Here is a 22991-nt window from a genome sequence, read left to right as displayed (position 1 = left end):
GAAATTAAATGAGTTAATATCCACATAGTATTTAGAAAAGTGCCTGGCACTTAATAAGCCCTGTAAAAGTACTACATAAAATTAACATAACATACTTCGTTGGTTAGAAAGTAGGCTTGTGGCTGTTGAGTTTCAGACTTAACAAAGTTATTTTTCCTGCAGGAATTTCTGTGATAAAAGCCAATAGTTGCTGTATTTTCAGGAAGTTTATATCTGTTAAACCGAAGTCTTACTCAGCAAAGTTAACCCTTGCTTTCTACTTCCTTCTTGCTTGTCTCTTCTTAGGGTTGCCAACATTATCACTTGTCTAATGCTCCTTACACATTCATGTGTTGTCACCTTTATAACCCATGGTGATGCACAAAGCCAGAGCCAGTTGGATTACCTATACAGTTGTGTGCATGGTGTGTGTGTGTGTGAAACACAGTTTCTGGTGATGGTGCCTATAGTGATCTATATAATGAAAATCATGTTCCCTATTGAGTAGGTCCCAGTGGAGCTGATGGACTTAATAGAAACTTTTGCTGTAGGAGAAATTCCTGTTCAGATGAAGGACAGATGACCTGAGAAGCTTGGATTTGATTTGGGAGTGAAGGATGACATTAAAAGAGATCTGGTGCTATCAGCTAGTTCCAAGTTAACCAACTGCAACTTCAGTTAAAAGTGTTTCCACGCTATTGCCAACAGAGTCCCTGGATGGTGTTCTGAACCAGACCATTTTGTAGTCAGCAGTCTGAGCTATCTGTTCAGGATTTCAAATAGTTTGCTGAGGGCTATGAGTGGAGCATTATTAGTTACTGTCTGCAGTTAAAACCCCTGTATGAGAAAGGTAAGAGTGGGAAATATATAACAGTCCCAGGTCTACAGCAATGATGGAGTCCTACTGGGCAGGCATTGTGAAGACTTCCTAGCCTGGCAGTGAAAGAAGTTTATTGATTAAATCCTAAGTGTACTTTCGGGGAGGAACTTCCTTGTCTGCTGTCCAGGGCTCCACCTTCTGGGAGTTTCTTCCTTGTCCATTATCCTCTAAGACATATCTGAAGTGGAAATGAGGGATTATAATCTTCTCTGGAGATGCATAGCTTTCACAGCCTGTTGTCTACTTGTAAAATCTTGGGGTCATAAAGGTTTTAAGACTCAAACTATGACAGGCTTTTTCAGGGCAGGCTTTTTGTTTCTTCGGGAATACAATTTCTTAAAAAACTCATTAAGCCTTAACTATCTGCTTCTAGTTAATTCCAGGTACAAACAACTACACCAAAAGCTTTTTCCTAGGCATAAATCTTAACAGATCTTAAATCTGTTCTTTTGTTTCCTTGCCACCAATACTTTCCCCACCCGTCTTCTCTCTCTTTCAACTTATTATGGTTATCTTCAGGCTACCTGAGACTATTGGCTTGGGTAGGGAGGTATGTATTTTAAGTGTAAAGTCTGATGAGTTTTGATGAACATATACACTCATGCAACTACCATTACAACCAAGATAAAGAACATTTCCATCACCTATAAAAGTTCCCTTGTGTTCCTTTCTAGTCAGTCCCACCCTGGTCCCCTAGTCCTGGTGCCAGGAAACCACTGGTCTGCTATTTGTTGCCATCTGTTAGATTTGCCTTTAGAGTTCTATGTAAAATGGAATCATCCAGTAAGTACTCTTGGTGCCTGGGTACCTCTGCTCAGCATAATGTTTTTGAGATTCATCCATGCTGCTGCATGTTTTAGTTCATTCTTTTAAATTGGTGAATAGTATTTCACTATGTGGCTATGCCACATTTTGTTGATCCATTTACCTGTTGATGGAACTTTAGTTTTCTCCAGTTTTGGGTGATAACAGATAAACAGATGTACAAGTTTTATATGTTTTCATTTCACTTGGGAAAATAAGAGTGGAATTGCTGGACTATTCACAATAGCCAAGACATGGAAACAACCTACATGTCCATTGACAGCTGAATGCATAAAGAAGACGTGGTATATATATGCAATGGAATACTACTCAGCCATAAAAAGAATGAAATAATGCCATTTACAGCAACATGGATGGACCTAGAGATTATCATACTAAGTGAAGGAAGTCAGAAAGAGAAAGACAAATACCATATGATATCACTTATATGTGGAATCTAAAATATGACACAAATGAACCTATCTACGAAACAGAAACAGACTCACGGACATAACAGACTTGTTGCCAAGGGGGACGGGGTTGAGGGAGGGGTGGAGTGGGAGGTTGGGGTTAGCAGATCTAAGCTATTATATATAGAATGGATAAACAACAAGGTCCTACTGCATAGCACAGGGAACTGTATTCAATGTCCTTTGATAACCATAATGGAAAAGAATATTAAAAAGAAATGTATACATATATATAACTGAATCACTTTGCTGTACAGCAGAAATTAACACAACATTGTAAATCAATTATACTTCAATAAAAAAAAAGTGGAATTGCTGGGTAAGTGTATGTTTAATATTTTTAAGAAACCACTACAAATTTTATTCCCAGCAGCAATATGTGAGTGCTTCAGTTGCTCCACATGCTCACCAACACTTGGTATTATTAGTTCTATTTTAATTGTAGTCATTGTAATGTCTGTGTAGTGGTATTGATTTGCATTTCCCTTACGACTCATGGTGCTTAGCATCATTTCATGTCCTAATAGGCCATTTGTAAATTTTCTTTTGTGAAGTGTCTGCCTATTTTAAACTGTCTTCTTAGTATTAAGTTCTGAAGCTTAAGAAATGTGCTTTGTATGGAAACACAAAAGACCCCGAATAGCCAAAGCAATCTTGAGAACGAAAAAAGGAGCTGGAGTAATCAGGCTCCCTGACTTCAGACTATACTACAAAGCTACAGTAATCAAGACAGTATGGTACTGGCACAAAAACAGAAAGATAGATCAATGGAACAGGATAGAAAGCCCAGAGATAAACCCACGCACATATGGACACCTTATCTTTGATAAAGGTGGCAGGAATGTACAGTGGAGAAAGGACAGCCTCTTCAATAAATGGTGCTGGGAAAACTGGACAGGTACATGTAAAAGTATGAGATTAGATCACTCCCTAACACCATACACAAAAATAAGCTCAAAATGGATTAAAGACCTAAATGTAAGGCCAGAAACTATCAAACTCTTAGAGGAAAACATAGGCAGAACACTCTATGACATAAATCACAGCAAGATCCTTTCTGACCCACCTCCTAGAGAAATGGAAATAAAAACAAAAATAAACAAATGGGACCTAATGAAACTTCAAAGCTTTTACACAGCAAAGGAAACCATAATCAAGACCAAAAGACAACCCTCAGAATGGGAGAAAATATTTGCAAATGAAGCAACTGACAAAGGATTAATCTCCAAAATTTACAAGCAGCTCATGCAGCTCAATAACAAAAAAACAAACAACCCAATCCAAAAATGGGCAGAAGACCTAAATAGACATTTCTCCAAAGAAGATATACAGAATGCCAACAAACACATGGAAGAATGCTCAACATCATTAATCATTAGAGAAATGCAAATCAAAACTACAATGAGATATCATCTCACACCAGTCAGAATGGCCGTCATCAAAAAATCTAGAAACAATAAATGCTGGAGAGGGTGTGGAGAAAAGGGAACACTCTTGCACTGCTGGTGGGAATGTGAATTGGTTCAGCCACTATGGAGAACAGTATGGAGGTTCCTTAAAAAACTACAAATAGAATTACCATATGACCCAGCAATCCCACTACTGGGCATATACCCTGAGAAAACTAAAATTCAAAAAGAGTCATGTACCAAAATGTTCATTGCAGCTCTATTTACAGTAGCCAGGAGATGGAAACAACCTAAGCGCCCATCATCGGATGAATGGATAAAGAAGATGTGGCACATATATACAATGGAATATTACTCAGCCTTAAAAAGAAATGAAATTGAGCTATTTGTAATGAGATGGATAGACCTAGAGTCTGTCATACAGAGTGAAGTAAGTCAGAAAGAAAAAGACAAATACTGTATGCTAACACATATATATGGAATTTAAGGGAAAAAAATGTCATGAAGAACCTAGGGGTAAGACAGGAATAAAGACGTAGACCTACTGGAGAACGGACTTGAGGATATGGGGAGGGGGAAGGGTGAGCTTTGACAGGGCGAGAGAGAGTCATGGACATATACACACTAACAAACGTAGTAAGGTAGATAGCTAGTGGGAAGCAGCCGCAAGGCACAGGGATATTAGCTCAGTGCTTTGTGACAGCCTGGAGGGGTGGGATAAGGAGAGTGGGAGGGAGGGAGACGCAAGAGGGAAGACATATGGGAACATATGTATATGTATAACTGATTCACTTTGTTATAAAGCAGAAACTAACACACCATTGTAAAGCAATTATACCCCAATAAAGATGTTTAAAAAAGAAAAAAAAAAAAAAGAAATATGCTGATGCAGATTTTATTATGTAATGCAAATATATTCTCTCAGTCTATATCCTTTCTATATATTTTAAAAACAAGTTTTAATTCTGATGGTGTATAATTTTAATTTTTCAAATGTGATCCACATTTTTTTATCCTAAGAAATCTTTGCCTAATCCAAGTGTGCAAAGATTTTTGTCGTATGTTTTCTTCTAGAAGTTTTGTAGTTTCAGGTTTTTGGTTCTCTTAAAATTTTTATTACTATTCAGAAAAGCTTAACCCAAATGGTGTTAACTGAGGCACAAATTAACTTTTGACCCAGTAGGAAAAGATGCAATACAAAAATAGTAAAACTAGGACAAAATAAAATACAGGAAGCACTTACATACATAAGTAACATTCAAAAGCAAGCTAATTGTAAAATATCTCAATATTCTATTACATTATAAAGTCACAACTAATATAAATCTAAAAAATGTAGCTGGATCATTTTCCTTTTTTAAAAAAATTTTTGAATTTTATTTTATTTTTTTATACAGCAGGTTCTTATTAGTCATCAGTTTTATGCACATCAGTGTATACATGTCAATCCCAATCGCCCAATTCAGCACAACACCATCCCCACCCCACCGCGGTTTTCCCTGCTTGGTGTCCATACGTTTGTTCTCTACATCTGCATCTCAATTTCTGCCCTGCAAACCGGTTCATCGGTACCATATTTCTAGTTTCCACATATATGTGTTAATATATGATATTTGTTTTTCTCTTTCTGACTTATTTCACTCTGTATGACAGTCTCTAGATCCACCCACGTCTCAACAAATAACCCAATTTTGTTCCTTTTTATGGCTGAATAATATTCTATTGTATATATATGTACCACATCTTCTTTATCCATTCGTCTGTCGATGGGCATTTAGGTTGCTTCCATGACCTGGCTATTGTAAATAGTGCTGCAATGAACAGTGGGGTGCATGTGTCTTTTTGAATTATGGTTTTCTCTGGGTATATGCCCAGTAGTGGGATTGCTGGGCCATATGGTAATCCTATTTTTAGATTTTTAAGGAACCTCCGTACTGTTCTCCATAGTGGCTGTATCCATTTACATTCCCACCAACAGTGCAAGAGGGTTCCCTTTTCTCCACACCCTCTCCAGCATTTGTTGTTTGTAGATTTTCTGATGATGCCCATTCTAACTGGTGTGACCTCATTGTAGTTTTGATTTGCATTTCTCTAATAACTAGTGATGTTGAGCAGCTTTTCATGTGCTTCTTGGCCATCTGTGTGTCTTCTTTGGAGAAATGTCTATTTAGGTCTTGTGCCCATTTTTGGACTGGGTTGTTTGCTTTTTTGATATTGAGCTGCATGAGCTGCTTGTATATTTTGGAGATTAATCCTCTGTCAGTTGCTTCGTTTGCAAATATTTTCTCCCGTTCTGAGGGTTGTCTCTTGGTCTTGTTTATGGTTTTCTTTGCTGTGCAAAAGCTTTGAAGTTTCATTAGGTCCCACTTGTTTATTTTTATTTCTGTTACTCTAGGAGGTGGATCAAAAAGATCTTGCTGTGATTTATGTCGAAGAGTGTTCTTCCTATGTTTTCCTTTAAGAGTTTTATAGTGTCTGGTCTTATATTTAGGTCTCGAATCCGTTTTGAGTTTATTTTTGGGTGTGGTGTTAGGGAGTGTTATAATTTCATTCTTTTCCATGTAGCTGTCCAGTTTTCCCAGCACCACTTATTGAAGAGACTGTCTTTTCTCCACTGTATATCTTTGCCTCCTTTGTTATAGATTAGTTGACCATAGGTGCATGGGTTTATCTTTGGGCTTTCTATCTTGTTCCATGATCTATGTTTCTGTTTTTGTGCCAGTACCATATTGTCTTGATTACTGTAGCTTTATAGTATAGTCTGAAGTCAGGGAGTCTGATTCCTCCAGCTCCGTTTTTTTTTCCCTCAAGACTGCTTTGACTATTCGAGGTCTTTTGTGTCTCCATACAAATTTTAAGATATTTTTGTTCTAGTTCTGTAAAAAATGTCATTGGTAATTTGATAGGGATTGTACTGAATCTGTAGATTGCTTTGGGTAGTATAGTCATTTTTTCAATGTTGATTCTTCCAATCCAAGAACATGGTATATCTCTCCATCTGTTTGTATCGTCTTTAATTTCTTTCATCAGTGCCTTATAGTTTTCTGCATACACGTCTTTTGTCTCCCTAAGTAGGTTTATTCCTAGGCATTTTATTCTTTTTGTTGAAATGGTAAATGAGAGTGTTTCCTTAATTTCTCTTTCAGATTTTTCATCATTAGTATATAGGAATGCAAGAGATTTCTGTGCATTAATTTTGTATCCTGCAACTTTACCAAATTCATTGATTAGCTCTAGTAGTTTTCTGGTGGCATCTTTAGGATTCTCTATGTATAGTATCATGTCATCTGCAGACAATGATGGCCTTACTTCTTCTTTTCTGATTTGGATTCCTTTTATTTCTTTTTCTTTTCTGATTGCTGTGGCTAAAACTTCCAAAGGTATGTTGAAAATAGTGGTGAGAGTGGACAACCTTGTCTTGCTCCTGATCTTAGAGAAAATGGTTCCAGTTTTTCACCATTGAGGATGATGTTGGCTGTGGGTTTGTCATATATGGCCTTTATTATGTTGAGGAAAGTTCCCTCTATGCCTACTTTCTGGAGGGTTTTTATGATAAATTGGTGCTGAATTTTGTCGAAAGCTTTTTCTGCATCTATTGAGATGATCATATGGTTTTTCTCCTTCAGTTTGTTAATATGGTGTATCACATTGATTGATTTGCATATATTGAAGAATCCTTGCATTCCTGGGATAATCCCCCCTTCATCATGGTGTATAATCCTTTTAATGTGCTGTTGGATTCTGTTTGCTAGTATTTTGTTGAGGATTTTTACATTCATATTCGTTAGTGATATTGGGCTGTAGTTTTCTTTCTTTGTGACATCTTTATCTGGTTTTGGAATCAGTGTGATGGTGACCTCATAGAATGAGTTTGGGTGGGTTCCTCCCTCTGCTATAGTTTGGAAGAGTTTGAGAAGGATAGGTGTTAGCTCTTCTGTTAATGTTTGCTAGAATTCTCCTGTGAAGCCATCTGGTCCTGGACTTTTGTTTGTTGGAAGATTTTTAATCACAGTTTCAACTTAAGTGCTTGTGATTGGTCTGTTTATATTTTCTGTTCCTTCCTGGTTCAGTCTCGGAAGGTTGTGCTTTTCTAAGAATTTGTCCATTTCTTCCAGGTTGTCCATTTTATTGTCATATATTGCTTGTAGTAATCTCTCATGATCCTTTGTAGTTTTGCTGTTTCAGTTGTTACTTCTCCTTTTTCATTTCTAATTCTATTGATTTGAGTCTCCTCCCTTTTTTCTTCATGAGTCTGGCTAACAGTTTATCAATTTTGTTTATCTTCTCAAAGAACCGGCTTTTGCTATCGTTTTTTTCATCTCTTTTTCATTTATTTCTGACCTAATTTTATGATTTCTTTCCTTCTGCTAACTTTGGGTTGTTTTTTGTTCTTCTTTCTCTAATTGCATTAGGTGTAAGGTTATGGTGTTTATTTGAGATGTTTCTTGTTTCTTGAGGTAGGATTGTATTGCTATATACTTCCCTCTTAGAACTGCTTTTGCTCCACCCCATAGGTTTTGGGTCATCGTGTGTTCATTGTCATTTGTTTCTTGGTATTTTTTTGATTTCCTCTTTGATTTCTTTAGTGATCTCTTGGTTATTTAGTAGTGTATTGTTTAACCTCCATGTGTTTGTATTTTTTACAGATTTTTTTTCCTTTGATTCATATCTAGTCTCATAGCATTGTGGTCAGAGAAGATACTTGATATGATATCAATATTATTAAATTTATCAAGGCTTGATTTGTGACCCAAGATATGATCTCTCCTAGAGAATGTTCCATGAGGACTTTAGAAGAAAGTGTATTCTGTTGTTCTGGGATGGAATGTCCTATAAATATCAATTAAGTCCATCTTGTTTATTGTTTAATGTGTCATTTAAAGCTTCTGTTTCCTTATTTATTTTCATTTTGGATGATCTATCATTGGTGAAATTGTGCTGTTAAAGTTCCCTACTATTGTTGTGTTACTTTCGATTTCCCCTATTATGGCTGTTAACATTTGCCTTATTTAATGAGGTGCTCCTATGTTGGGTGTATAAATATTTGCAATTGTTATATCTTCTTCTTGGATTGCTCCCTTGGTCATTATGTAGTGTCCTTCTTTGTCTCGTGTAATAGCCTTTATTTTAAAGTCTATTTTGTGTGATATGAGAATTTCTACTCCAGCTTTCTTTTGATTTCCATTCGCATGGAATACCTTTTTCCATCCCCTCACTTTCAGTCTGTTTGTGTCCCTAGGTCTGAAGTGGATCTCTTGGAGAAAGCATATATGTGGGTCTTGTTTTTGTATCCATTCAGCCAGTCTATGTCTTTTGGGTGGAGTGTTTAATCCATTAACATTTAACGTAGGTATTGATATGTATGTTCCTATTACCATTTTCTTAATTGTTTTGGGTTTTTTATTGTAGGTCTTTTCCTTCTCTTGTGTTTCCTGCCTAGAGAAGTTCCTTCAGCATTTGTTGTAGAGCTGGTTTTGTGTGCTGAATTCTCTTAGCTTTTGCTGGTTTGTAAAGGTTTTAATTTCTCTGCTGAATCTGAATGACGTCCTTGCTGGGTAGAGTAATATTGGGTGTAGCTTTTTCCCTTTCATCACTTTAAATATGTCCTGCCACTCCCTTCTGGCTTGCAGAGTTTCTGCTGAAAGATCAGCTGTTAACCTTATGGGGATTCCCTTGTATGTTATTTGTTGCCTTTCCTTTGCTGCTTTTAATATTTTTTCATTGTATTTAATTTTTGATAGTTTGATTAATATGTGTCTCAGCATGTTTCTCCTTGGATTTATCCTGTATGGGACCCCCTGTTCTTTCTGGACTTGATTAACTATTTCCTTTCCCATATTAGGGAAGTTTTCAACTATAGTCTCTTCAGATATTTTCTCAGTCCCTTTCTTCTCTCTTCTTTTTCTGGGACCCCTATAGTTTGAATGTTGATGTGTTTAATGTTGTTCCAGAGGTCTCTGAGACTCTCCTCAATTCTTTTCATTCTTTTCTCTTTATTCTTCTCTGTGGTAGTTATTTCCACTATTTTATCTTCTAGGTATCTTATCCGTTCTTCTGCCTCAGTTATTCTGCTATTGATTCCTTCTAGAGACTTTTTAATTTCATTTATTGTCTTCATCATTGTTTGTTTGCTCTTTAGTTGTTCTAGGTCTTTGTTAAACGTTTCTTGTATTTTCTCCATTCTATTTCTAAGATTTTGGATCATCTTTACTATCATTACTCTGAATTCTTTTTCAGGTAGACTGCCTGTTTCTTCTTCATTTGTTTGGTCTCGTGGGTCTTTACATTGCTCCTTCACCTGCTGTGTGTTTCTGTCTTCTCATTTTGCTTAACTTACTGTGTTTGGGGTCTCCTTTTCACAGGCTGCAGGTTCGTAGTTCCCGTTAGTTTTGGTGTCTGCCCCCATTGGGTAAGTTTAGTTCAGTGGGTTATGTAGGCTTCCTGGTAGAGGGGACTGGTGCCTGTGTTCTGGTGGGTGAGGCTGGATCTTGTCTTTCTGGTGGGCAGGACCACCTCTGGTTTTGTGGTGTCTGTGACCTTATGATTTTAGGCAGCCTCTCTGCTGATGGGTGGAGTTGTGTTCCTTTCTTGCTAGTTGTTTGGCATAGGGTGTTCAGCACTGTAGCTTGCTGGTCATTGAGCGGAGCTGGGTCTTAGCGTTGAGGTGGACACCTCTGGGAGAGCTTTTGTTGTTTGATATTATGTGGGGCTGGGAGGACTCTGGTGGTCCAATGTCCTGAGCTCAGCTCTCCCACCTCAGAAGCTCAGGCCTGACACCAGCTGGAGCACCAAGACCCTGTCAGCCACACGGCTCAGAAGAAAACGGTGAAAATGAAAGAATGAAAGAAAGGAAAAAATAAAATTAAAAAGTTACTAAAATAAATAATATTATTAATAATTAAAAAAATTAAAAAAGTAATAAAAAATAGAAAGAAAGAAGAGAGCAAGCAAACCAAAAAACAAATCCACCAATCATAACAAGTGCTAAAAACTGTACCAAAAAAAAAAAAAAATGGAGAGACCGAACCCTAGGACAAATGGTAAAAGCACAGCTATATAGACAAAATCACACAAAGAAGCACACACGTACACACTCACAAAAAGAGAGAAAGGAAAATGATATATTTATCTATATATAAAAAAAGGAAGAGAGCAACCAAATCAATAAACAAATTGACCAGTGGTAATAAACTCTAAATATTAAAGTGAGATAAACATAAAACCAGAAACAAATTAGATGAAGAAAGCAAACCCCAAGTCTACAGTTGCTTCCAAAGTCCACCACCTAAATTTTGGGATGATTTGTCATCTATTCAGGTATTCCAGAGATGCAGGGTACATCAAGTGGATTGTGGAGATTTAATCCGCTGCTCCCGAAGCTGCTGGGAGAGATTTCTCTTTCTCTTCTTTGTTCGCACAGCTCCCGGGGTTCAGCTTTGGATTTGGCCCCGCCTCTGTGTGTAGGTTGCCTGAGAGCATCTGTTCTTCGCTCAGACAGGACGGGGTTAAAGTAGCAGCTGACTCGGGGGCTCTGGCTCACTCAGGCCGGGGGGAGGTAGGGGTACGGAGTGCGGGGCAAGCCTGTCGCGGCAGAGGCCATCGTGACGTTGCAGCAGCCTGAGGCGCACTGTGTGTTCTCCCGGGGAAGTTGTCCCTGGATCACGGGACCCTGGCACTGGCGGGTTGCACAGGCTCCCGGGAGGGGAGGTGTGGATAGTGACCTGTGCTTGAACACAGGCTTCTTGGTGGCTGCAGTAGCAGCCTTAGCATTTCATGCCCGTCTCTGGTGTCTGCCCTGGTAGCCATCACTTGCACCCATCTCTGAAGTTCGTTTAGGTGGTGCTCTGAATCCCCTCTCCTTGCGCACCCCGAAACAATGGTCTCTTGACTTTTAGGCAATTCCAGACTTTTTCCCGGACTCCCTCCCGGCCAGCTGTGGCGCACTAGCCCCCTTCAGGCTGTGTTCACACAGCCAACCTTAGTCCTCTCCCTGGCATCTGAACTCCCAAGCCCAAGCCTCAACTCCCAGACCCCACCCGCTCCAGTGGATGAGTAGACAAACCTCTCAGGCTGGTGAGTGCTGGTCGGCACCGATCCTCTGTGCCGGAATCTCTCTGCCCTGCCCTCCGCACATCTGTTGCTGCGCTCTCCTCCATGGCTCGAAGCTTCCCCCCACCAGTCCCTGTCTCCGCCAGTGAAGGGGCTTCCTAGTGTGTGGAAACTTTTCCTCCTTCACAGCTCCCTTCCAAAGGTGCAGATCCTGTCCCTATTCTTTTGTCTCTGTTTTTCCTTTTTTCTTTTGCCTTACCCAGGTATGTGGGGAGTTTCTTACCTTTTAGAAGGTCTGAGGTCTTCTGTCAGCATTCAGTAGTTGTTCTGTAGTTGTTTCACATATAGATGTATTTTTTTTTTTACATCTTTATTGGAGTATAATTGCTTTACAATGGTGTGTTAGTTTCTGCTTTATAACAAAGTGAATCAGTTATACATATACATATGTTCCCATATCTCTTCCCTGTAGATGTATTTTTGATGAATTTGTGGGCAGGAAGGTGATCTCCATGTCTTACTCCTCTACCATCTTGAAGGTACCACCCGCCCCCACCCCAGTTAGCTATTTACCAGTCCTCCTCCAAACTATCAAGGTCTTGAAAAACAAGGAAAGCCTGAGAAACCGTCACAGCCAAGAGAACCCAAGGAGACAGGATGATCCACTGTAATGTGGCCTCCTGGAAGGAGTCAGTTCTGGAGGCTGCAAGTCCCCAGTCAGTGGGCCATCAGGGTTGGTTTCTGATAAAAGCTTTCTTCCTGGCGTTCAGATGGCCACCTTGCTGTGTTCTCTCACATAGTGGAGAGGGACTTTTTATGTTTCTTTAAAGGGTGGGTCTACAGTAACCTTTACTGAGGTTCAATCCTTTCGGTATCTTTAATTCAACAGGTTTCTCCCCTCTGGCTGGTGGGAGTTAATGATTCCCAGCCCTATGTGAGCTCTGGGAATTGTTTGGTTTAGCGCTCCCTGGAAGTTGTTTTTTGCCTAGCCTCGTGGAGTTTTACCTTAGGCATGCATGCATTCAAAGACTGGGGGAGACCCCTATGCACATTTGTAGAGCTCTTTCTATTCATAGCTCCCTTTTATCTGGCACAGGATCCTGTAAATTCTAGCAGCCTTGGCCTCCTTGAAATCCAATCTATGTCTCTTCAACTAAGCAGGACTGCTGGAATCTCTTTGGATTTTTCCTCCTTGCGTTGTTGACCAGAAATTGCCTCCAAGTAGTAATTGAATAATTGTATGACTTATTTTGTTGTTTCTCTTCTTTCAAGCATCATAGTCCTGTACAACCTATTATTTCATGTCTGAAAACAATTGTTTTATATATTTTATCAGTTTTCTAGTTTACAGCAGAAATGTGTGTCTGAACCCTATTACGCTTTTAAGCTAGAAAGAGAAATTACTGAGCTCCTTTGCTTAACTGAAATTCTTAGTGGACGTTCGCTGCTCAGAGCCTTTTTAGTCTATTTTCTTATTTGAGTTACAAGAACAGTTGGCTTTTTCAACCATTAAAAGACCCAGATTTCTAGCTTCTCTCTAATCCTTTCTATTTCTGCTTGCAAAATAATAAATTTGTGAACTCATTTCTTTCTTAAATACCTTGCTTTAAGCAGCAAGGAACAATCAAGACAAATTAACATCCAGGCCCTTTTCAATAGCTTCTCCTTTCAGTAGGCACTTAGTCTGCCTTACAACTTATCACATGCGGCAGGTTTACAAAATACACCCCTACTGTATAACATGAATCTTCATCTTTCCATGTTGCAGTACTTGTTCCCTTGCTACCTAATCTTGCTAAGCCAGGTTTTCATTATGGCAGCTCTCTTCTTCAGAGTACCATTGTTTGTACTGATATACAGTAATAAATAGACTGAAACATGTAGTGGTGCAAACAGTAGAAATGTCTACGCTGAGTTGATTTTCAGGGTAGTGTGGGGTAGTGTGATGTTTCTTGTCTATGACATCATTCATAGATTCCCAGATACTTATATTTGTCACCCATAGCGACTTAGGGACTTATTATGGTTAGATCCAGCAAGTGGAAGGTGAAAGAGCTGGCAGAAGAACACGTGGGAAGTTATACAGACCAAGCCTAGAAGTAGCACATATCACTTCACCCACTTCCACTGGTTAGAACTCAGTACAGGCAGATTATAAGGGAGATTGTAACTCAATTGTAAGGGAGATTTGAAAATATAGTTAAGCTGTGTGCCAAGGAAGAGAAAGAAAATGGATTTTGGTGGAGAAAAAGCAGGGAGATATAAGTATACAGGAGTCCCTCTAATACATGGGGTATATGTTCCAAGACCCCCAGGAGATGCCTGAAACCGTGGAAAGTACTAAACCCTATATATTCTATGTTTTTTCCCTATACATATATATTCGAGGCGTGACAGGAAAACTAGCAGGAATTTCTTTTTCCATCACAGTTTCAATAGAAGATTGATTTTTACCATTGATCTTTGCAACCTCAGCTTATGATTTTTTTCATTCCTTATTGAGTTGAGAACTTGTGCCTTTTCACTTAAAGGAAGCACTTTACAGCTTCTCTTTGGCATATCCAAATTGCCCTCATCACTACTCTTGTGCTTTGGGGTCATTATTAAGTGAAATAAAGGTTACTTGAACACAAGCATGAAGATACTGTGACAGTTGATCTGATAACCAAGAGGGCTACTAGGTAATTAATGGGTAGATACGCTGGACAAAGGGATGATTAACATCCAGGGTGATGGGGCAAGATGGTGGGAGATTTCGTCAAGTTACTCAGAATGGTGCTCAATTTAAAACTTATAAAGTGTTTAGTTCTGGAATTTTTCATTTAAGATTTTTGGACAACAGTTGATCTCTGGTAAATGAAATCATAGAAAGTGAAACTGCAGATGCGGGTGGGAACTACTGTGTGTGGATTCTTTTTCTTTTGTTCCTTCATGCCTTAGTCTGTTTTGGAGTACAGATTCTCAGTGAAAGAACCACTCTATACCTAAATTTTCTTATCTTTGGAGTAATTCTTTTTCCTTTCCCTCTCTTATATCCTGTCTCCCTTTGCCCTCTCTTTCTGCTCTCCCTTCCTTCCACAAATATTAAATCTTTCAAGCGCTGCGCTAGATTCTGGGTATAAATCGGTGAGCAAGATACTCTCTGTTACCATAGCAACAGTAATTTTTATGTTTTCTATTATTTACTTAATATTTTACCTAGTATCACATGCAGTAATATTACCTGATGACTTTGAAAATCAGAACTGTTGGAAAATAACAAGAAAATAATGTTAATGGAAAACTTATAGGAAAAAAAGATGAAACTATTCCTATTCATCACTGATTGCTTTCAGAAGTAAAATATTCCATAATCTTTGCCAAACAGAAAGAACAGCATTTACTTCAAACCACCCCCAACTCAAATACCACCAAAGCCCAAAACAACAACAAAAAAGATGCATTAACTGAAGGACATCTAATTTCCTAAGTCTGTTTTTAATTTTGCCGTATACATGTTTACACTAATTCTTCATTGATTTTGTTTTTCATTGCTGCCGTTTCAGTGTACACAGTGTTCCAGATTACCTTTCTGGCAACTGGTAATGTGGTTCGTGGCTTGGTTTTGTCCCATTTCTTAATTAGATGAAACAACACACTGCTTACAATTCAGTTGCCTATATAAATGGAAGAAATGGCAGTGTTCTTATAGGAAAATCACTGTATTGACAACAAACCTAGGTAACATGGTAGAATGGTATCATGTTTCTTTTTTGGAATTTGTATTTCAATTCTTGTCTAAACCTAAGAAAAGTAAACATGCTTTTTACTCATTTATTCATTTGATAAATAAACATTTATTGAGTTCCCGCTCTGTGTTTGGCACCTATATGAATTGCTTGGAATATGTAGATTAGATGTTGTCCTTATTCTTGAAGAGATCATGGCTTAGTGGATGAGACAGACAAATAAGCAGATTCCTAGTGTCATGTAAGAACTATGATTTCAGTGTATGCAGAGAGCTCTGAAGTCACAGAGAAAAGGTTCCAAACTTACACTTGTGGGAGCCTGATTAAGGACCTGCAGGAGAGGCCTATAAAGTATTTTGAAGGATGAGTAGGAAATAACAAAAAAAAGAAGAGAGGGAAGGATATTTGAAACTGATAGGGATAGCATTGTGAAGGTGAAGAGGCAAGAATGCATGATCACATGGAGAGCTACAACTTGAGTGTCACAGGAGCTTAGGACTGGAATAGAGTGAGAGTAGTGGTGAAAAACAAAATTGGTGAGATCACAATTTTCATTTATTGAGTGGTTTTTATGTACCAAATACTTTACATGTGTTATGTTATTTAATTGTCTTTAATTCATAGACTTTAGTTTTTAGAGCAATTTTACATATTCACAGAAAAACTGAGTAGGAGGTACAGTTTCTATATATGTCCTGTCCCCATACATGCATAACCTCTCCAACTATTAATATCGCCCACTAGATTGGTACATTTGTTGCAATTGATGAACGTACATTGATGCTCAAAGTTCAGAGTTGACATTAGGGTTCACTCTTGGTGGTGTACACCCTATGGGTTTGGACAAATATATAATGACATGTATCCATCATTGTAATATCATACAGAATAGTTTTCACTGCCCTAAGAACTTCTGTGCCCCACATTTTCATTCCCGCCTCCACTAACTGCTGGCATCCACTAATCTTTTTATTGTCTCCATAGTTTTACCTTTTCCAGAATGTCATATTGTTGGAATCATACACCATAAAGCCTTTTCAGATTGTCTTCTTTCACTTAGTAGTATGAATTTAAGGTTACTCCATGTTTTTTCATGGTTTGATTGCTCATTTCTTTTTAGCACTAAATAATATTCCATTGCCTGGATGTATCACAGTTCATTTATCCATTCACCTACTGATGGACATCTTGGTTGCTTTGAAGTTTGGCAATTATAAGTAAAGGTGCTATGAACATCTGTATGCAAGTTTTCTTATGGGCATGTTTTCAGCTCCTTTGGGTAAATACGAAAGAGTACAATTACTGAATCATATGGTAAGATTATGTTTAGTTTTGTAAGAAACTCCCAAACCATATTCCAAAGTGGCTGTACCATTTTACATTCCCACCAGCAGTGAATGAGAGTTGCTAACATTCTCCCCATTCTTGCCTGCATTTGGTATTGTCAGTGTTTTGGATTTTGGCCATTCTAATAGGTGTGCAGTGATATCTTACTGTTGTTTTAATTTGCAACTCCTTAATGGTGTATGATGTGGAACATCTTTTCATATACATACTTGCCACCTGTATATCTTCTTTGATGAGATATCTGTTCAGATCTTTCACCCATTTTTAAATCAAGTTGTTTCTTTCTCCCCCTCTCTGAAGCACAGGGAGTTTTTTCTCAGATAGTCACTGTGAGAACCTGGTTGAGCTCCTAGAAGCAAAACTCACAAAAGTATGGGTACCCTCTATGACTGGGTCCCCCTGGAGTTTTTAACTCTTAGACTGCCCACACTGAGCTTCCAGCAATTCATCAATTACAGTTTAGGTTTTTCTGCCTAGGCCCTGGTTCCCACAGAGTTTTCTGCTTTTATGTTTCTGCTCCAGTAAGTTGTGATTCTCTGTATTCACCTATCTGTCTCTCCAAATCTGGGGGACAGTGGTTTGCTCTGTGGCTTCAGTTCTCTGATGAATCTCAGAAGTGGTGTTAATTTTTCAGTTGTTCACTTGTTAGGTAGGACACAGTGGCAACTTCCAAGCCCCTTACGTGGTGGACCAGAAACCAGAAGTCCTATTATGTAATTTTAAAACATAGGTTTGTTATTTCCTCATTTTATTGTTGAGTTAGAGTAAACATGTAACTTATTCTTCTGTTTGAAGTCATTTGAGAGTTAAAGGGGATGCTATTAATAATTATCCCAGACATCAAATGTAAACTGTGATGATTACCTTTTTGATGTGGTTATACCTGATGAGGAAACTAATGTCTCAGAGCTAACAAGGGAAACCGATGGGACTTGAATCTAAACAGTCCAATCCTTGACTCAATGCCCTTAGATCTATGCTATATATAAGAATCAGATTTTTGAAGTGCCTTGTATGTTTTTTCTAGGTCTTTGTCAGGGCTTGTCAGTACTCATCATTGTGGCTATTCTTTACTGAAGAGAAACATAATTGAAACACAGTATCACACATTATTTATTAGCTCTTAATGTATTATTTAAAATTTTCCTTTTAGTTGGAGGGCAAGAATTTTATTACATTACTTTTTACTTTACATACTACTCTACATAACCTCTTCTGAATCTGGAAGTTGTTCTCCTTCCCAGAATTCTGGACTTGAAAGAGACATCTAGTTAAACCTTTAGTTCTGTAGATAAAAAGGCCCAGATGATGTAAATAACTTGCCAAATAACACAGCTAATCATTTGTAGAATCTAGCTAAGAATTGAGAGGCAGAAAAAGATAGTGATTAAAAATGGAATTAGGTTGCCTGCCTTCTACACCCTACAGCCTGCAAGACTTTGGGCAAGTGTATTTTTCCTTTCCAAGTCTCACTTTGAGGAAAGTGTAATTGAGAAATAATAGTACCTATCTCAGAGTTGTTTCAGGTCTATGTCTGGCACATAATCAGGACTGAACAAATGGTCTCTATTATTATTTTTATCTGAATCTATATATTTCCAGTGAAGTGCTTTTAAAAACATGCTGCCTTTGAATCTCTTCAGGCAATGTCTTTTTGAGATCTAACAGTGTAGGTCTTGAGTCTGCCAGCAGGCATTCATTGATTATTTCAGTTGCCTACTTGTATAACTAAGAGTGAAAAAGAAAATAATTTCATTGGCCATTTCTGGGACACCACTAAGCATAGACTTTTCTGCCTTTTCAGAAATAGGGAGTAGTAAAGAAAATACTTTTAAAATTTAACTCTTATTTTTATTAATGTTATAAATGTGCATCACTTCAGAAAAACCAGTCTCTAAGTCTTTTAATAAAAACTCTTAGTCCCTTGCCCACTCCTCCTGACTCTGGATTACTGATTTCCAGAGAATACCACTTTCAACCCTTCTAACTTTCTTTTGTTATTTACCTCCATATTTAAGGATTTGGCTGCCTCCCATACCCACATATACTTACACACACATATATACACTTACCTCCCCAATTCTAATATATCATATTTTGCTAAATGAATATTTATGATTCTAAAAATATTCACAACTGAACCATGTGTTAAATTATGATTAAATTTCCTTTCTTGAGTGATACTGCTGTCTTTGAGGTTGATAGTTGTCTGTTTTTTTGTTTGCATAGTCTACGTATCTGTCACCAGTGCATTCCCAACCTCTCCTACAGAAGTCTAAATCTCTTAATACCTTCAAAAGCATTAGGCTTTAAGTATCCTATCACTTTCATTTTCTTTTCTTGGTGGGGGAAGATATCTCTTCAGTAACCTTTGTCCTCTTATTCTAATAGATACTGACTGCTCTCCTGGCCTTAAACTGGGATCTACACCATCCTAAAAATTTCCTTCTTTTCCTGGTTAGATTGGATTCCCTGCTTCCTGGATTTCCTGTCTACTTCTTTGTTAGTTTGTTCCCATGTTTGGTGGAACACATCTTTTAGTAATTGTCCCTCCCCTCACACACAAAAAAAGGAGAAAGGGAGGTAAAATATTTTGAGATTTTGCATGTCTGAAAATATCTTTTTCTACTGTCACATTTATTGGTAATTTAGAATTCTAGTCTAGAAATTATCTTTCTCTCAGAATTTTGAAAACATTGCTCTGCGGGTTTTTAGTTTCCAGTTTGCTGCTGGGAAGACTGATGCTGTAATGTTCCCAGTATTATGAAATCTTATATGCCATATTGTGTGTGTGTAGGTATGTGTATGTTTTTCATATTGTGTTGGGCACTTGATGAGTTAATTCAATCCCTAAATTCATCTTTCACTTATAGGACATCTCACTGAATAGTATGTCCCCACATCTCCAACTGTTTCTGTTTGTCATTCTTTCTCTTATTGGAATGCCAATCATTCAGATGTTGTATCTCTGAATCATTTCTCTAGTTTTAAAAAAGTTTTTCCTTTCCTGTTATTTACTTCTTTTTCTTTTGTTTTCTGGGGGGGTTCCTAACTTTGTATTCCAACATTATTATTTCTGCTCTCATATTTTTAATTATTATTATTTTTTGTGTTACGCGGGCCTCTCACTGTTGTGGCCTCTCCCGTTGCGGAGCACAGGCTCCGGATGCGCAGGCTCAGAGGCCATGGCTCACGGGCCTAGCCGCTCCGCGGCATGTGGGATCTTCCCAGACCGGGGCACGAACCTGTGTCCCCTGCATCGGCAGGCGGACTCTCAACCACTGCGCCACCAGGGAAGCCCTCATATCTTTAATTATTGAAAATTATTTTTGTTTGTTCAAAAATTTCCTTTTTATGGCATTCTATTTTTGTCCCATGAATGCTATGACCTCTCCTTTCTGTCTGAGGATATTAATACAAATAATAGTTTTCTTCTGTATTTTGCATTATCTTTGTTTTCTTTAAGTTCAGCTTTATAATGTTTATTTGCTTTGGTCTCATATTAGTGAATCTCCTTGGCTGTCCATTCATATTTAAAGGTGAAATATTATCAGGTGGTTGGAGTTCTGTGTGGGTGTTCTTGAATTATGGAATGACAGACTTCACAGCAGGATGATTTATTGGACTATTTTAATTATTGTTCCTTCGAATATCAATATATATGTTTTTCTCTTGGAATGGTTAGTATCCCCAGACCATTGTTCCAATCTCTTGCTTGGGGGGTTAAAGTCTGCCAGCCATCTCTTTCTTGAAGTCAAATTAGGGAACTGGCCTGGGGAGGGGGGTCCCTGCCATTCTCTATGTAGAATTTTACTTAATCATCCTCTTTTAATACCAGATCCATCCAAAATGGGCCAGGTACCCATGAGTTCAGAGTTTTTTCTAGTTCAGTCTTTCCAGAGAGTAAACCTTCACTGTCCTGTCAGGATGGACCAGGGCAGCTCCTAGCTATGTTACCCATGGAAATCTGACTGCTTCCGTCCAGTATTTCTATTTTCAGCTTCAGCTGCCACCACCACTCTCCATAGTTTTCAGAGCTTTCTGTCCCCGAGGTCTTGAATCTTACTGAGATGCTGTGATGTAAATTATTTAGTTTCTGGACGTCTCCTTTTGTTGGCTTTCTTGGATGCAGTTTTCCTCTTTCTCTTATATTTTAAGTTGGTTAGCAGTCATCCAGCTAGATTTACAGTTTAAAAAAATTTCTGCATTCCTTTCCCATTTTCTTTGACTTTCTTGGTCTAAGCCTTTTAAATTAAAAAAAAAAATTTTTTTTACCACGATAAGCAGTATATTGGTTAAAAGCATGGACTCTGGAACCAGACTGCCCAGATCCACTTCTTATATGACCTTGGGAAAGTTATTTAATCTCCCTCTGCCTTAGTTTCCCCATCTTAAAAAAATTAGTGGTTGGAGTACTTTTTAAGATTAAATAATTTCCAATACTTTATTTTACAGATAAGGGAAACTGAGACACAGAGAATTAAATGACTTGCCTTGAGACTAGAATCCAAGGCTCAGAATTCCTATTTCAGGCTTCTTTCTATTAAGTCATATTTCCTTTTCTGTGAGTTTATTTTTGGGGATGATGGTATCCTATACGTAGTTTTCTTCTTTTTATGTTTTTGACCTCAGGTACTCAGAACTGGATCAATAATAAGCTTTGGTTTATGACACACCCATATCATTGGTCCATGTGTAGCCTATTTTTTTTGTTTTTAGTAATGTGATACATAAAAAATTAAAACATCCATATTGTGTGCAGTCCCTGGGAGGAAAATTTAAATGTATCATTTCCATGTATGCGTAGTACAAAAATAAACTCATACATTTGAAAGTATTTTGGTGAAGCAGCTATTTGTTTTTTTCTCTCCTGAATCAAGAGTTATCTTATGGATGGGTGGTTTGCAACTCTCTGCCTCAACCCGTTGACCTTCACCAGACTGGGGTAGTAGTGGATTAGAAAACAAACTAAGATGGAGAGGAACAGGGAAAGAACCAGGATATGAGTGCTTTGTAATTAGCATTGAGACATATATGTCTCTGAAACTTGTTAGTATTCTGCAAATTGGGTAATGTGGGGTTTGTTTGTGATGCAGGTCTAAGAACCATTGGAGTCATCACCAAACTGGATCTTATGGATGAGGGAACGGATGCCAGGGATATCCTAGAGAATAAGCTGCTGCCGCTTCGCAGGGGTAATGTACTGTGTCCTGTACAGGACTTCCTTTGATGATGTGGCAGAGAAACAACTGGGAAAACAATGGGAAGCTGGATTTTAACGCCTCCACAGTTGTGAGGAATGGATTGATGATTAGTTAAACATTTTATGGAATGGCATGGTGTTCCCAAATGATGTATTAAAAATTATCCAAAGGGAGAACTATTCCTTCAGATAATAAGAAAACAGGAAAAGGAAGGTGTTTGAAGGGAGGGTATAAATATTCATCATAGACTGCATACATGTATACTGTTTAAGTCTGAATTGTTTACTTGCCTGCTATATGACAAAACTGCTTAGAGATTTACTCTATTTAAATGCACAGATCTTTTAAGGACAAAGGACAGTACTTAGTTAATGCTTAAAAAAAATCAACGTTAGCCAAGTCATCCAGCCGTTGTTAAATACTGATATCTCAAACTGAGTTTTGTAAAGGGATCTATTCTTCAGGACCTGAAATAATTTTTTTTTCTTATTCAGCCTCTTCAAGAGCTTTAAAATTTCCCCAGAATAAATCAAAGGTGTCCCAACTCCATAGGTGTGTGTTTTGTTTTAGGTTACATTGGGGTGGTAAACAGGAGCCAGAAGGACATAGATGGGAAGAAGGATATAAAGGCTGCCACGTTGGCAGAAAGGAAATTTTTTCTCTCACACCCGGCTTACAGACATATTGCTGATCGGATGGGGACCCCACACCTTCAGAAGGTCCTTAATCAGGTAAAGATGTTTTCTTCAAGCAAAAAGAACAATGATAAAATATGTAAATGACTATTGGAATCCATATTTCTTATTTTTATACTCTTTTTCTAAACTAAGACATTTAGCATAATGATAGAAATTAAAAAGATGAATATGAATACTGGGATCCAGACTGTTACTATTCTAAATGACCAGACTCCACCTTAATATTATTGGAAAAACAGCACGCAAAGCAGAAATACATATTTATTTGGAACAGTGAGCAGGGGAATACATTTTAGCACGTTTGCTCATAATATATAGTTATCTTAAGGACTGAAACTTGTATATCTCTGAAAAGTTAGTCTCTTGGCATCTGTTTTTGAAATATCAGTCTGTGATGGTTAGGTTAAATTTTCTGTATGGTTT

At 38.0% G+C, this 22991-nt stretch overlaps 1 protein-coding gene across 1 annotated transcript in view; it reads left to right on the top strand.

Moving 5' to 3' along the window:
* The window catches only part of DNM3 (dynamin 3), a 545828-nt gene that overhangs the window by 173758 nt on the left and 349079 nt on the right, over nucleotides 1–22991 (top strand). The window contains exons 5-6 of the mRNA XM_089911124.1: nucleotides 21763–21861; nucleotides 22441–22601. Coding sequence (XP_089767250.1) covers nucleotides 21763–21861; nucleotides 22441–22601 — 260 coding nt within the window. The remainder of the gene's footprint in view (nucleotides 1–21762; nucleotides 21862–22440; nucleotides 22602–22991) is intronic.

The sequence above is a fragment of the Delphinapterus leucas genome, chromosome 1 (genome assembly GCF_059928025.1).
Source record: "Delphinapterus leucas isolate spDelLeu-1000000601 "Yukka" chromosome 1, BTC_Dleu_Yukka2, whole genome shotgun sequence".
NCBI classification, from domain to species: Eukaryota; Metazoa; Chordata; class Mammalia; order Artiodactyla; family Monodontidae; genus Delphinapterus; species Delphinapterus leucas.
The sequence above is the reverse complement of the archived record's forward strand: the minus strand, read 5'-3'. Positions and strand labels throughout refer to the sequence as shown.